General features: G+C 33.2%; 1 protein-coding gene across 3 annotated transcripts in view; it reads left to right on the forward strand.

The window, feature by feature from the left end:
• Positions 1–378: 378 nt before the first annotated feature.
• Calx (sodium/calcium exchanger 3) overlaps positions 379–17,451 on the forward strand; it is a 214,584-nt gene continuing 197,511 nt past the window's right edge. For 2 of the 3 annotated variants that reach the window (XM_070637792.1, XM_070637794.1), the window contains exons 1-2: positions 6,205–6,330; positions 10,470–13,032. In XM_070637792.1, coding sequence (XP_070493893.1) covers positions 11,312–13,032 — 1,721 coding nt within the window. In that variant the 5' untranslated portion in view covers positions 6,205–6,330; positions 10,470–11,311. Of the gene's footprint in view, positions 598–6,204; positions 6,331–10,469; positions 13,033–17,451 lie in introns of those variants that run through there. The other variant, XM_070637793.1, reaches the window with a different exon arrangement.

The raw sequence follows: 17,451 nt of genomic DNA on the forward strand, positions 1-17,451 counted from the left end.
TTTTGATGAGTAACTGCATGGAATAAATGAATCATCGTGAAATTCAATTGCGATGTATGAAGCTATTGACTGTAAACACATGAAACTTTAGCATTTTATCGCATCTACACATACGCATGCCGTTCTGCTTCTTGATTTCCTCTCTTGATGACAGACCGGACTCTCTGAGAATATTGACTTCAACTTTACTGAAAATATCATTTTTTTTGTGAGGAAAATTTCTTCTACGATATAATAATAATTTTCGGGAGAGAGAATGTTCAGCACATAGAGTGAGCCGAAGTTTTTTTCTGTGGGAATAACATTTTCTTGCTTATGCTTTTTTTTTTTGTTTTTCTGCTTGTGTAAAACATTCGCATTTTTAGTCTGTGAATTCATTTCGGCATATCGAGGAGCGGAATCGCATTTTCAAGACAATTGAATCGGGACTTAAAAAAATTCAAAAAAATCGTCTATAAAAAAATTAAAAAAATTGAAATTTCGCTCTCTGAACAATTTACGATAATTACAATAAGCGGGAAGTTATCGCGTATTGTTATTAACTTTGAACGGGATTTCGCGAATATATTATCATATAAATACACATATGCAATTTTTGTGAGTTTCTAAAAGTCAACAACAACAAGTTTCTCTCTTATTTTGTTGTATATCTGTCTATATGCATCAAATAATTATTTGGTTCGTTCAAGAACAAATAAAAAATCATATATATGGATATATACTTATAATTATGAGCGAAAAATAAAATAAAGTCTCTCGGCTATGTTACAAATACACATCAAGACCAGAAGATATTCGCAACAAGAATGATTTTTATTTTTGGATTATTTTTTTTTTCTTGTGCTGTAATAATAATAGGAATTTTTTGCTAGTCCGAAAGACGAGAAGGGAATTTTCTCAGTCATTTAGGGCAGTCGTGGGCAGCGTGTGTGATACGGTACACCAAAAACCCTAATCAAAACTTATTGGAAATGCCATGAATTGCAAGCAATGTGCGGATTCAATCGAGGCTTTTTGCTAAGGTCTGTCACGACACACAAGTTGGCCACTACTGTTCTAGGAGTTTGTTCATCAATGATGTTTGGAATTTTAGAGAATTGGAACTTTGTTGAATTATGTGACATTTTACTAGAAATTTGATTGGATTCTTAATATAGTGACAGAAGACAGAAAAGTTCTGTAGACTTCAATTTCCGATGAATGAAGTCAACAATGAACCAGATCTGTGCTTGAATTTTGAGCAACTTTCAATTTTAGATCTAGATATTTTTGTGTGAGAGCAGATATGTGACCTTTTAGGGGTCATTCATTAGAAATTCAGAATTTTTGGAACTATACCTCAATCCAGAACTCGAAGTCAAGTGAAGTCTTTTCAAAAATAAATGAGTCGACTCAAGTCGACTTGAGTATAGTGCCGCAACCTAAGAAAACAAATCGACTAGAGTTTACTCAATTTAAATAGACTAGAGTAGACTCAAGTCGACCTAAATTCAGTCAACATCGAGCCTTGCCTCAATCTAAAAATTCTACACTAATCTATAAATGTCAAACATCACTGTCCATCACCCCCAACCCAAAAAAACTGTTCATTTCTCCTTCACAAAAGAATCTTCTTCATTTCATCGCAAGACAATTTGGATAATTTCAAAAAGACAACAGAATTATTAATGAAATAGAATTTTAACAGACATTAATTCCGATCAGAAGTGAAAATTGAAGGAAAAATTTTCCTAATTGAATTAAGACAAGCCAATCGAAAAGAGAAGTACTGTGAACATAGAAAGTGTGAAGAGCCTGTCGCATATGAAAAATATTTTTCATTTTTTTTTTTCTATTTCTCTCACTTTATTGAACTTAATTCTAATAGCGAATGAGAAAAAAATGTAGTTTTATGCCATTGTGCAGTTGACACTTTCGTATGAATATTGCTGAGAAATTTATTGCCCCCGGCATTTTCAATCAGCTGAATTATTTACTTTATCTATTAGAAATTGAGATGACATATTTTTAAAAAAGTCTATTTTTTGCGCTTGTGACTGTGACTGTGCGATTTCCTTCCTGTCTGGTTTAGTTTCGTCTAAAGTGAATTGAGGCTATTGTTCGTTTATTTGACGTTTATGCAGATATCCGTTCGGGTTTGAAAATATCAAAATGTGCCAATAGAAGTCATTCATGAATATAAATTTGATTTTTTATAGCTTATATATCCGTGCCATCACAATTGAACGCCCTATCATAAAAGTCCAAAATTGGACACTATAATTTATTCTAAAAATATTTAAATTGAAAAGTATCTGCAAAGTATTTGAAAGTAATCGAGCGACATTATTATGTCTATGGGTAATGTTACAGCATTTCCAGTTTCGAAATTCAATGACCTTTCATATTTGTGATTTTTGTACATGCAAACTGAGTGCAAGGCTGATATGTTGTGCAGTGAGATTACTTTGCAAATCAGCAATTAAATTATCTAAAGTGTTCATTTAAAGTAATTGAAGTCATTTACGGCGCACGATGGAATCTGCGGATTTGTTGTTCTTCTTGTCTAAGCAACATATCTTGTCGATGACGTTACAAAACATTTGCCGGTCAAATGAGTGTCATTTAATGGAATTTTTGAAATATCGGCTATATGGCCTCCGTCAAGCTATCATATAATATCATCTACATGCTATGTTGCTCGGGTTATTGGCTCTGATGAAGAAAATTCCAAAGACTCACACCACAATTGATAGACCCCCAAAAATGTCAAAATACGATTAATATTCTCGTTTATAACCCAATATAGTTATTTAATAGTCAGCAATCATACATCTTAATTGATTTTGATTAGAACAATTCAAACAAGTGTTTCGCTCAATTTTGAGACTCTAACATGTTTTATTCCATTCTGACCTAGGCAACGCAGACTGGTTATGCAAGTTTGTCAAAATTATTGCATCAATACAGATGGAAATTCCGAAAATATATATACGGATGCATATAAGAATTTAATTCTATAAAAGAATGGTCATCGTTGGATGACATTATAGAATATAAACAAAATATCTTTGAGTCTGTAGTTTCCATGAATCTGACGGCAGTAAAAGCTATTTTTAATCATCTGTAGAATTTGAATTTCACCATCATTTTCCAATTCCGAAGATCCTGAAACTGATCTTGAGTGGGCGACTTGACATATTGCTTTGAGTCGACCAGACTCAGATCTAACCAACTCAAACTCCAGCCCCAACTTGACGTTCAAATTTCGACCTTGTGTGCTTCCAATCGTCATAGTCAAATTTAAGTTAATTGCTCCATACAATAAAATTATATATAGCAGTTGATGACTATAATTTCCATAAAAACTAATAAAAAAATATGTGCCGTACTGAACTTGACCTTCACAGCAATTAACCAAGTTACGAAAATATTTGTGACAATTTGTGATATTTTTACAAGGAAGTGCTCAAATTAGTGCTAATAAGTTGTTAAAATAAATAAGTTTATTCACCCCATGCTGTTCTTCCTATATCAAAAGAGATGCAGTTCAGTTTATTCAATTATTTCATTAGCACATAAATTTAAAGTTTTTCTTATTCAAGACTGCCCATAATGTGTAATATAATGCAGAAAGTGTACAAATAAAATGTTCAGCAAAGATTAATTTCAGCATTCGTAGAAAGAATAGACACAAAAAAAAGTTATAGCTGAGTGGTTGTTTTGTTTATTTAGTGAATTTGTAAATTATCAAAAAGATTTCAATTGAATTAAAATTTTGCTGTGGGTGATCAGGTGATAAATGTGTGTCTGCGTCAATGATTTACTCATCGTCGTCTTCATTCCTTCATCGTATTCATTGCTAAATGGCCATGAAAGTAGCATTGTATTTATTTAAATTAGGAGAAATTAATTAAATTAATTGTGATGGAAGTATGTGAGAGGTGATGACAAATTAAGGACAAAATACAAGGTTGAATCACCTGTGAGGAATTGACTTAAAATTGACTTAAACCTGGGGTTTGTCCAGAATTGCTAGCGTGCAGACAAAAACGCATTCCAGCAGCGTTGGACGACCTATACGGTATTCTTTCCTGTTTCTGACCAATCCTTAGATGCTGTGCCCTACAGTGTGCTGGTCGGTAATTTGCTGACCTTAATTGCATTCGGCTTTACATATTCAGTTCCTCTCATTCTCAAGAGCAGTTTTGTCCAAGCTGTGTGCCACGACACACTAGCATGAAACGCCATGAACCCCATGCCATGTGTGGTTAAGATCGTGACTTACCACTAAGGTGTGTCAAGACACAAAAAAAGCTTGCCAACCACCGCTCTAATGCATTAAATATTGACGTCATTCTCAAAAAAATATCATCTGTTTCAACCAAAAAAATCCCCAATTTTCTAGAATAATATAATTAGACCACCATAGTAGCATGTCTTCTTGGTTTCATTCTCACAATGGATTAGCACCAAAATTCAAAAGAATTCAATTTATATCCAAAAAAAAAGAAGTGTTCATGTCTGAAAATGAATTGAACTTTAATTTATCTGTGTAACAACATGACAAGGGTTTCAAAGTGTATAATTGGAAGTGAAAGAAGAAATGAAATTAATTATTAATGTGTTTGTGTTTTCACAAGTGATTATGAATAAAAAGACATATTGAAATCTTGTCAAACAGCTGATTGAACAATTACAGAAATTAATTCATTAAATATTGAAGAAAAAAATGTAATTTAATTAATTGGTGTTTATTTGATTTTTTGTGGCCAAAAAGTAAAAGTAAAAAGAACTGATAAATTCGACGTTAGAAACTCGAAACGTGTGGCTTAAATTTCTAGCAGAGTCATAACAAGTGAATGTAAATTTTGAGGATCTAAAAAAAATAAACATTTGAAGAAAATTAAATTGTGAAATCAGTGAGGCTACTCGAATTTCAGAAAGACTGATCTGGTCGAGTTTTTTGGCATAATGAGAATATTTTTCAATTTGTAAATCGATGAACTGTCTCAGGAACTGGCTTTAAAACGTCGAATATAGCTTATCCCAGTCTTATCATCAGGTTTAACTAATTTAAACAAGTTTATTGGGGAATTTTGTTACGATTTCCACTTAAATGGCAAGAATAGATAGTTCCGAGTGACACAAATCAAGAAGATTCTGTCACGGAGTTGTAAAGGCTTCGTCTCAGCTACTTAATGACATTCACGACATTCACATTGAAACCGCTATTTAGTGACAATAAAAGTGATTTAGCGAAGCCTTTATAACTCCATGGCAAACCCTTCTTCATTTCTGTCGCTCAATACTGCATTTGCACTAATTTTTACTAAAATCACAGACTTAATAAAAGGTCATCGGCGCCATTATTCCCGAAAAAATTGTCTAAAATATCTCTCGTTCGCACCACATTATGCTCAAATTCCCGCGATCATGAAATTAAAGCTCGTAAAGAAACAAAAATTTACAAGATCATAAAACTAATTTTCTTCAACTCAATTCTCTTAATCGTCACGAGGAATATGTATATTTTCCTTCACATGTCAGGAACAGAGGCATGTCCAGGGGGTTAAAAGCTCCAATTTTGGACTCAATTGTTGAATTTTGATGTAAAAATCTGGAAAGTTTTGTAATTTTTTGCATTTTACATCAAAAAATTTCTGCTTCCGCCTGCATCTTCTCCCTATCTATGAAGTTCCTGACTACATCTCAGCAACTTCATCCATAACTTACTCATAAATCTCCCAAAATTCCCTCAAGAAACCCCAAAAAAAAATCAAGAAAGAAAAAAAAATTTCTTTCTTTTTTTCTAATTTTTTCGTCACTCTGACGAAGGTGGTCAGTGGTGTTGTTTGGTGTCCGTGAGCGCGCACACACACCGTGTCAGAGAAAAATAGTTCACTTTTGATCGCATGAGCTGATGAGAGTTGAAGATCGATTTGATTTTTTTACTTTACTTATTTTCCTCTTCTTTCGCTACAGCTATGCGGACATGATTGATTGGCTTCCATTTCCCTTCACACGCATTTTCATCTTTTTCCACTAAGTGGCCACTTAAAAGTGTGATCCATCCGCTACTGCCTCACTTTATGTATGATGTGAATTTTCATTTTCATTTCGTGAAAAAAAACGTAAATTTTTGAGAGACTTCCCAGGGTTTTAATAGAGCAAACGAAATAAGAAGTAAAAAAATCTATAGAAAATTTTTCGCGGGAGCCAAAAAAAAAAAGAGTTTTGAGCAGTTTCTGATGTACCATCGCGTGTGTGTCATCGCATTGAAACTACTTTTTTTTTAGTCAAATAGCGTCAATATTTTGATTTTTTGTGTATTGTATTCACTTTTACTCGGTATGACTTGATACTTTTTTTTTATCATATTTTGTTTGCTTCCATTCACGACAATTGAAAGTGCCATGCCACCACATTCTGATTCAGACAAACATACATTCGGATAGACAAACATTGGAGGAATTTTAAAAGTCGAAAAGTAAAAGGAAATGGAAATAATAATAGTGAGGGGTTGTTCACTTATTGAGTTTGGTGGAAAATGGACTCTTTGGCTTGTTCCTCGTTTAGCCACAGAATGCTTACTATAGAACGATTAGTGACAAACAATTGAAAAGGTTCTGAATTCAGAACAGCACAATGTAGTCGCTAAGACGTCTCTAAGCCGTCGCTATGTCATCGCGTTGATGGCATGACGTTAGGATCCCAAGGGATTGAGTCCCCAAAAGCCTCACTCCCTCTGGTTACGCCCTGGCCAGTAGGGGGATTGTATAGAGCAGCAAAACTTATGGAGATAAATCCTAAGAATTTTGAAACATTATTTTCAATAGGGTCTTAGAGGGTTGGCTGACCTTCAAACCCCGTCTTGAATATACTTCTGGAGGACCCCCGGAATGCTGTATAGTGGCTGATTCCGATCAATTTTTACGACGAAAAATAGCATTTATTGTTTAAAGTAAGCTCAAAAATACAGAGCAATAAAATTTCATGACAGAATTCCTGCATTAAAACAGGATTACTATTATTCAGTAACAACCCCCTTAAGGTATTTGCCCACAACAACTTTGCGTGTCAATTGGTCGCAATCATATGATTACCAACCGATAAATTTATTTCTACTATTTTCTGTGTCATTACTATTACTATTATTATTATTATTATTATTATCATCGGGTATATACGACTACGACATTGATGATATGAGTGAATGAATCAATTTTTTTTTCTACCTTACTGGATTTTTCGTTGTTTCTTGTTTCACAGACGTGGTCGTAACGAAATGAGTTTGATAAATCAAGGAAAGAAGAAGTCGTAGATAAGATATTGATAATTTATTATGAAATGAGCTTCGATTTTTTATTTGGTGGAACTGAGATTATAAACTAAAAAAATTTACTAAATGCGAGACTAAAGTGAAAAATTATCGCAATAATTGAGAGATAATACAAATTTTTTGTGTTACTACATGTTGAGTAATTCATTAAAAATTAAATTATATCCAAGTTACTCAAACGTGATTCATGGAGTGCGTAGTGACAGCACCAAATGCTAGTGATTAACTTTAATGTCTAATAAATATTTAAATTCAAACAAAAAATATTAAAGGCAGTGAGTTCCTTGCATAGTAACGAATCAGAAAAAAATTATCTCAAAGTACTTGTGCTGTAAAGTTGACGATTAATTTTTGATGAATCAAACAGAAATGTGTAGGAGAATGAAATAAGAAAATTTCCTTTTGTTTAAAAAATGGAGATTTATGAACATTAAAAATTGAGCTGAAAACGATTTTGAGTGATCTTAGATGGAAGTTTACAAATTGTTGACTACGCGATTATGATACGCGATAATAATCATGAATTTTTAGGGAATTTTGTGAAGTGTTGAGCACATTTTTGAGTGTATTTTAAATATCACAAAATCTTATGCTGGCCATGTGGTAAAAACATTCAGTTTTTAGCTTTGCAAAATTATTAAATGTCGTGCGATATGGAACATGTTGCATTAAACTGAGAACTAGGTTGTGTCGAGTAGATTGAGGTTTTTATCAAACGAATGAAAGAAGAATTATTTGTTTCGTAGTGTACTCAAGCTGATTTTATATTATCCAGTTTCAAAATCGGCTCAATTTTGAAGTCGAGTCGAGTTAAGTCGACTTTTTCATACAAAATCCGAATCAACTTCAAGCTCAGATATTATCTGGAAAAATTTTTGGAGAAATTTAATTAAATTTGACTTAAGCTTTCTGAAAGCCTTCCAAAAAATAATTTATTTGACAAGTTTTTTAGTCGACTACCAATAAACTTAGCTTGAGTCAGAATTCGGTGTTGATTCGGATTTTATAAGGAAATGGCTGATTTCAATCGACTCGACTCCATATAAAATACGAGTACCTCAAGCTCTGGTTTGCAATTCACTTTGAGTTTTCAACTAAATTTGAATGTTATGCCCTAATTGAAGAATTTGTCCAAAAAGAGGAGAATTTTAAACCAACCTCCTTTTGGTCACACCCCTGATCTAAAATCATAACCTAAATTACAAAACTCTCCAGCTTAATTTATTAGTTTCTAATCTTTACACGATTAGCCTCACTTCAACTGGAGCTAAGAGCTTATAAGATCTTCCAATAACCAGAACTAATTTTTTATATTCCAATTTAAATTGAGATATTTCTGTCAATGTCTAGGCTAGTAAAATGTAATTATTAGAGTTGCGTCATAGTTGCTAGTCTATAGAATTCAACTAAAAATTCTATAGCCAAAATAATTCCACTATATTCATCCAAACTCAGTACTAGATAAACATGACACACAGTACAAGATACACATGATTAGGTCAATCACTTAGTCATACCCACTTTTTAAAGACTCATTCTTTATAACCCTAAAATACCACTTTACACCTCATTCAAATCCTAAACGAACGTTACCTTGTTGTATCGCTTGTCAAAAAAAAAACAAAAATTATCTCACTAAAATTTTTTGAAAGCTTAAACTTAAGAGATGAAAATGTGAAAAAGAAAAGAAAAATAGAAACATTTCAACAGAGAACGAAACAAGAGAAATTAATTTTTTCGCAATTTATATTTGTATATTTTCATTTTCCTTCTTCTCACATTATAATAATATTGTAGATAGGAACAGAAAAAAATGAATGTCTATGTGGTGGCATGAATATTCAGTATGAGATAGAAGGCGGCAGAAATTATAATTAGAATTAAAAGCCATTTCGGCGAATGAAGAAATGAACAATTTTTAAAATTAGCTCTCCCCCGCCTTGACAGTATGTATGTGTATCATCATCATCACATACTTATGTGAACCTTTGCCTATCGACGACTAAATTATTACAAATTGTCATAATGTCATAATATGACTATGCTTGCTTGCTGGACATCTCATACTCGAATTTTATTGTATTACAAAATTTTTTTGAGAGAATTTTTGTTGCTCAATTTTTTGTTCATATGTGCAGAAATGAAAATCTGCCTGGTGTGTATATACATATAATATAGCCGAATGGACTGTCTGAAGACAGTGTTGTTATACTGGATGTATAGATTTGGTACAGATTGATGACTTAAATGGAGATTGTGTCTTATTTTGATGCTATCTAATGAAGAACTTTGGCAAATTTCTCTGGAATTGGCATTGTATGGCTCTAACAGCTTTATCAAGCTTCAAGTTCCTCATTACACTGTCTTAGTAGTACAGTTAAACTGAAGAAATTGGCTTCTCACTTACATCCTTGACTGGGGCAAACATTGGTCCATTGATGCGTGGACAGAACATCTAAAGTCGGTTTTATCCTTCGAGAACTTCTGCCAATTACTTCCTAGCTAATCCAGGAATTGGTCCCAAGTCTTAACAAAATTTAAAGTCTTAATCATGGTAGTTTAAGTCACGAAAGTTCAGGTAGAAGTACAGATTGTTGACTTTAATAGAGATCATGTCAAGCTAAGTGCTGACCTACACTGTCCTAATGGTACGATTGAACAGGAGAAATTGGCCCGTTGTCTGAGAGAATCTTAATGTATTTTAACTAGTAACTTTAGCTATTGATTCTTAAAATTATGGTATTTGAATTTTTCAAACTTCAATTTCATTGAATTTTCAGAACCATGTCCTCACAAATTATGAGTTTTTTTTATGGCAATAGCCAAAACTGAACCGTTTGTATCGATATTATACCAAGGGACCGCATTTTAGTTACTAAGGATCGCGATGTCACCGTGACAATTAATTTTAACTCAATTATTGAGTAGAAAAACATAAAACCTACCGCATCGTGCTTCTAGACATAGACAAGACCAAGTCAAATTTCTGCCTGTTCCAGACATTCAGCCATTTAACAACACTGCCTCAAAAATAAGTGTTTTAATATAAAATGAAAGAAAAAAAAAATTAATTCTCACTGTACGATGAGCGGAAAATTTTTTTATTTATAGTTTCTTTTCTTTTCTTCCTCCTTGTTTTTTTTTTCAGAGAGGCATCAGCCATCATCGCATCTCTTCTACTCCGTCATCCGATAGTAGTGATTCTATACTAAAGTGTGTATTTCATATTATCAAGGGCCATCTGAAAAAAAAAGAATCTAGCAAGCATTTTTGTGTATTAAAAAAAATATAAGAAAAAATTTCAGTCAAGGCCCGGAAAAATCAGTGGAAAGTTTTTTTTTCGTGTGTGGATATAATCAACACAATGGAATTAAAAGACGCTACAAATCAAATGCAACAATCGTTTAGTTAGCATTAAAGAAAATAAAAATCATATCGCGGGTCGTGTGTGTTTATGTCTTATTGCCTAAAAAAAGAGTGTATTTTCTGTTCCTTACTGTGCATCTTTCCAATCAACAGTCTCTTTTGTTTTTGTTCTTGATGACACTTGCTAGACATACTGAAAAAATAAGAAAATTTATCACATTTTAATCGAAAGAAAATATTTCTTGATCGTCATCTAAAAATAATCGGGAAGTGAAAAAAAAACTATTTTTTTGTGTGTTTTAAGAAAGAAAAAAAATTGAGAAAAAAAGTCGTCTCGGCCTGGCGGCTCCCGAATGTCGAGAGTCTCGCGGTAGTGAGTGAATAAAAAAAAACGAAAAAAAAAGTTGTGAGAGTGAGCATATCAGTGAATTAAAGAGATATTTTTCCGGATTCTTCCTCCCTCGACATCGTCAAAATAGACAGGAAGAAGAAGAAACACAAAAAAAAATTTTTGGATGTAATAAAAGGACATAAAAAATATTTTTTTCTCGTCTCGTCTCGAAAATATTTCCGTAAAAAATAAAAAAAAAATATTAAAATTCACGTGGACATAAAGGCACTAAAATGGAGTCACTAACAAGAAAATTCATCCTATTCGTAGCAACAATTCTAATAGTCACTGGAACGGCAATTGCTGAAACTGAAAAATCAAATGTTAATGTATCAGCATCAACTCCACATCCTGATGCAAATGACGATACAATTTGTAAAGAAGATGGATTAATGCTTAGTGTCTGGCAACCGCAACACGGTATATCTCTCGGTGATCGTTTTGCTCGCGGTGCGGTTTACTTCTTTGCGCTCTTTTATCTCTTTATCGGTGTCTCAATTGTATCGGATCGTTTTATGGCGGCAATTGAAGTCATTACATCAAAAGAAAAGGAAGTGAAAGTTAAAAAGTCAAATGGTGAAGTTCAAATTGTTGTTGTACGTGTATGGAATGAAACGGTTGCTAATTTAACACTTATGGCACTTGGTTCCAGTGCACCGGAAATTCTCTTGTCTGTCATTGAAATGTTTGCTAAGAAATTTAAGGCCGGTGATCTTGGTCCTGGTACAATTGTCGGTTCAGCTGCATACAATCTTTTCGTCATTATTGCCATTTGTGTCTTGGTTATTCCAAATGGTGAAGTCCGTAAAATTAAGCATTTGCGTGTATTCTTCGTCACGGCTACATGGTCAGTCTTTGCATACATTTGGCTGTATCTTATTCTTGACGTCATCTCACCAAACGTTGTAGATATTTGGGAAGGTTTTGTCACTTTCCTTATGTTCCCAGCTACTGTAATTACAGCTTATATTGCTGATCGTCGTCTTCTTATTTACAAATATATTGGCAAGCGTTATCGCATGAACAAACGTGGTGTCATGGTACAAACGGAAGCATCAGAACAAACATTAGAAATGAACAATCATCTTGATGATAATTTTAAGGCACTTGAAGAAAATGCAATGACTGAAGAGGTTAAGGAATTTGAAGACTCACGTCGTGAATATATTACAACATTAAAGGAATTACGTAAGAAATATCCACAGCATGACTTGGAGCAATTGGAGATTATGGCACAAGAACAAATTTTGAATAAAGGACCAAAGTCAAGAGCCTTTTATCGTATTCAAGCTACACGCAAAATGATGGGAAGTGGAAATATCATGCGTAAAATATCTGAACGTGCACAAAGTGATTTGAGTGAGGTTAAAGCTGAACTACAGCGTGTTGATGTGATTGATCAAACGGATGATGGACATGCATGTAAAGTCTATTTTGAACCTGGACATTATACAGTCATGGAGAGTGTTGGTGATTTTGAATTGCGTGTTGTACGTCGTGGTGATTTATCGTTATTGGTCACTGTTGATTTTGAAACTGAGGATGGTTCGGCTGAAGCTGGCAGTGATTATATTGGCAAGAAGGGTACATTAGTATTCCCACCTGGTGTCGATGAACAGCGCTTCCGTATTGAGGTCATTGATGATGATGTCTTCGAACAAGATGAACACTTTTATGTTCGCTTGAGTAATGTTAGTGACAATGCTACTCTCTCAACTCCAAAAGTCGCAACGGTCATGATTCTTGACGATGATCATGGCGGTATTTTTGCATTCACTTCCAAAGATCACGAAATTGTTGAATCGGTCGGTACATTTGAACTTAAAGTTCAACGTTATTCGGGTGCGCGCGGTAAAGTTATTATTCCGTACTGGACGGAAGACGGTACTGCTAAATCTGGCAAGGATTATGAATCAATGCGTGGCGAATTGGTCTTTGAGAACAACGAAATTGAGTGAGTAGAACAACTTTTTTATTATTTTATTATCACATTTTTATCGACATAAAAGGTCATGTCTGAAACATAATAATACTGGCACAATTACTTCATCAGCCAGTCACTCAATTTGATTAATTAATCAACTTATAGTAAAGAGCTTTTTGGGAACAAAAAAAGCTCAGTCAACGTCATCAATATATGAAAAAGTTTCATGTTTTAATTAATTGCTGGAATGTAATGTGAGATTACCTTACTGGTTTTTGTTATTCAGGCTCATATATGCTATGATTAATGGGAATATGGACTATGTGATCGCGTTTCATTTGCTTCTGGGCTTAATCAATTGGTTAGTCGAACGAAAATCAAGCTCCAGGCCTCGCATGACCCTGACTTAGTGCTGGATTTGATTTAATTCCGGCACCATCCCAGAGTCCCCCAACCTGGTGATTTTTAGATTAATCAACCAAATTGTGTTATTCGGGTTCATTTGTTGATGGCCGGTGCTCAAAATTTTTACGGCTGTTCTGCAATTAAGAAAGTAAAAGGAGGAAATAATTTTCCTGTTTGGAATTAATTTGTGGAAAATGAGTAGACATAAAAATGTCCTTAGAGTAATTAAATGACTTCGAAATGTGGGTCATATTTTATGTATTAAGAATTATAGAAGAATTGCCGGTAATTGTTGATGAAGAAGGGATGAACTCAATTTTAGGGTAAAGGTAGGGTTGGTATTTGGGTTCGGGATTGGGTTTGGCTGATGATTTAGGTATTTAGTATTATGATTGTGCCTTAAAATACCCTTAATCTTGAACAATATCCTATTTTTGTTTAATCGACTCTACAAAGCCTCTGCAGGGCACTACAGCATCCTCATTTTGACGGCAAACGAATGAAATTTGCTTCAGCAACCCATTCAGATCCACAAAACATCTAGATCAAGCAACAAAATTACCAAATTTTCTCAATTCAACCCTCAATTACATCTGCTCCACTTCTGCTTATTCAAATTCCTCTTTATAGTCGTTTCTAATTGCTCAATATCTACCGGAAAATTCTTCCACCTCAATTCCATTCTACTCTACACAATAGAACAATTTTCCTTAACATTCTTACCGTAAACATCGTGCAGAAAATGGGTTTAGTGCTTCAAGGGCATCTACATGTAGAATATAATGAAATGCAATAAAAAAAACTTTTCATTTTCCCTTTTCATGCTTTACGTTCCTATGTAAATGAATAATTATTTGAGGGTGGTTAAAGGAAGTAAAAGTTTTTTTATTCTTTAAGGTAGACAAATGGCTGCAACAGTTACTGAACAAATGTTTTTGTTTTCTAGATTGTTTGAAGTTATTCACTTTTTTATGGTGAAGATTAATTGAAGACGACTTGAAAAAGTTTTGAGTGAAAATTGAGTAAAGTGAAATTAAAAATTTTAGAGCTTGACTTGAAAATTAAATTTTTTTATGGGATTTAATGCTGGAAATGTTTTGTGATGAGACAGTTGTTGATTGCTTTAAGGATTGATGCATACCCGAATAGCACCAGTGATGATTGATATCAAATCCGACCAGAGGCCAGAGTGACCCTGACTTAGTGCCAGATTTGATATAAATCCAGGATCATGTCTGAGTCACACCGGCTTAAAGCCAGATTTGGTATCGATTAAACAATTTGTGCTATTCGGGACAGTTTCAACTGTTATTGACTCTATTATCTAGCTGACCAGTCATGCTTCAATCCTACCGACATCTATATTCTCACTTCCATCTACCTATTCATAGAAATTTAATTCGGAAGTGATGGTCAATAAAGTCTGAACAATTTATTAAAAAATTCTTTTGTGCATAAAAAGTTCTTTGTTTTCTTCTTTTCTATTGTCTACCTATTAAAGCATTATAAAGAAGAGATTCAACACAACTCACTCGTAAACAAACATTGACCTCACAAGCATATCTACCTTTATGTGAGTTAGTACAGAGTTGATTTAAGTTTAGGTAATGTCATAGTCATTTGTTGATGTTGTAAGCATTGACTTTTAAGCTTGGATGCATGAATCACAATTTATAGTTGTGTTCGTCCTCATTATAACCTCATCATTCGTGTGACTGAAGTACCACGGCATGAAGTGTCCGATTGGTCTGAAACTTTGTCAGAATTAAGTCCATATTGTGTCCATTTGCGTCCAACAAAAAAATATTTTCGTCCTACTTCCAGTTCCTGGATATAGCATGTTGAAGTTTTGGTGATTTATGCCGTCGTACTTCAGGATTTAAAACGGCATCTCCTCCTAAAATCAACTTTATTCAACATATTATACATCAAAATTGATCTACTATTTACGTCCATTTACGTCCCGCAAAAATTTTGAGGAACTGATGTCTCAGACAGAAGTTATGGCTCCTCAAAGTTCCTGACCAGGGTGCTTGCAGGCCAAAATATTTTTATCGTCCAAAAACTTTTATATGATCATGTTATATATCAAATCAGATCTACTTTTTTCAGCTTTTCAAATTTGAAATAATTTTTTACGTCCAGATCTGCGTTTAGGACTTACGGCAGTTCCAGTTATAGTCCCATACCTGAATATATGAAAAGTTTCTCAACTTTGCTCATACATGTTATATGTCTAAACATATCTATTTTCATCAAAAATAACGAATTTAGTAAAAAATCTTTATTTTGAACCTGTTTTAAATCACATATGGTATTTAAAAATTCAATTAAATAATTTTTCAAATTGAAATTTCGATGATTTGAAAAAAAATTTAATTTTTTCTCCAAATTTTAAATCTCAAAAATCTCAATAACAATTGAAAATTCTTCTTAAAAAAAAATTTTTTTTAAATAATTTTTTATTTTCTATCAAAACACCTAAGTTTAGATTACAGTAATTAAATATATTTTAAAAAATTTATCGGATATTTAAAACCAAAAAAAAATATATTTTCTAAAAATGTTCAGAATTTTCAATTGTTATTGAGATTTTTGAGATTTAAAATTTGGAGAAAAAATTAAATTTTTTTTCAAATTATCGAAATTTCAATTTGAAAAATTATTTAATTGAATTTTTAAATACCATATGTAATTTAAAACAGGTTCAAAATAAAGATTTTTTACTAAATTCGTTATTTTTGATGAAAATAGATATGTTTAGACATATAACATGTATGAGCAAAGTTGAGAAACTTTTCATATATTCAGGTATGGGACTATAACTGGAACTGCCCTAAGTCCTAAACGCAGATCTGGACGTAAAAAATTATTTCAAATTTGAAAAGCTGAGAAAAAGTAGATCTGATTTGATATATAACATGATCATATAAAAGTTTTTGGACGATAAAAATATTTTGGCCTGCAAGCACCCTGGTCAGGAACTTTGAGGAGCCATAACTTCTGGAGACATCAGTTCCTCAAAATTTTTGCGGGACGTAAATGGACGTAAATAGTAGATCAATTTTGATGTTATATGTTGAATAAAGTTGATTTCAGGAGGGGATGCCGTTTTAAATCCTGAAGTGACGGCATAAATCACCAAAACTTCAACATGCTATATCCAGGAACTGGAAGTAGGACGAAAATATTTTTTTGTTGGACGCAAATGGACACAATATGGACTTAATTCTGACAAAGTTTCAGACCAATCGGACACTTCGTGCCGTGGTACTTCAGTCACACTCATTCGTGACTCATTCTGAACATGAAGCGGATAACTGAGCAGATGATGAGATTCGAACTCGGAAATTTTAATTCATCTTTGACTTTTACATGACCCACCCCTTGCCAACTGAACAATCAAGGCATCAAATTTTGTTCCATCAATAATTGCTCCACCTTCGAGGCATTGTTCCTCATATTCAAAATATTTATAAAACAGCCCAACTCTGTTCAAAAACAATAACAAACCTTTACATTCATCCATTGTTTATATTTATGTTCGATTAAGTACCGATGAACAACCAACGCGAAAAAAACATGATAGAAAAAATTGTTGAAAAAGAGAAGTTTCTTTTTTATATAGTCAGTACTAAAGCAGAAACAACAAGTTCATAAATTTGCATTCTTTTTTGCCCTACCAAGAGGAAATGGCAGTTGAAGTGTTTCAAATAAAAATATTTTTCATTGCATTTTCTTTTGTTATTTATGAGGAAATTCTTCAGCATATGGCATTGTTTAGTATAGTTCTTAAAGCTAATAGCCTCAAAAGAATTTAAGCATTTAGCTTTAGCATCTCCCAAGACATTAATGCACTTTAAAATTCATTCTAAAAATACATTTTAACTTTGCATACAAATTTTCTCATTTAATATTCCATATCCGGTGTTCCATTTACTGTACACAAATTTTTCTCGACGGATTCATTGTTTATTATTAGTCCTAAAGGTGGATATAAAGTGAATCCACGTGTTTAAAAATATAATACAACCTACGTACGCG

The sequence above is a fragment of the Chironomus tepperi genome, unplaced genomic scaffold, assembly GCF_022539635.2.
Source record: "Chironomus tepperi strain 1889 unplaced genomic scaffold, CSIRO-AGI_Ctep_v1 contig_163, whole genome shotgun sequence".
Taxonomy (NCBI): Eukaryota; Metazoa; Arthropoda; class Insecta; order Diptera; family Chironomidae; genus Chironomus; species Chironomus tepperi.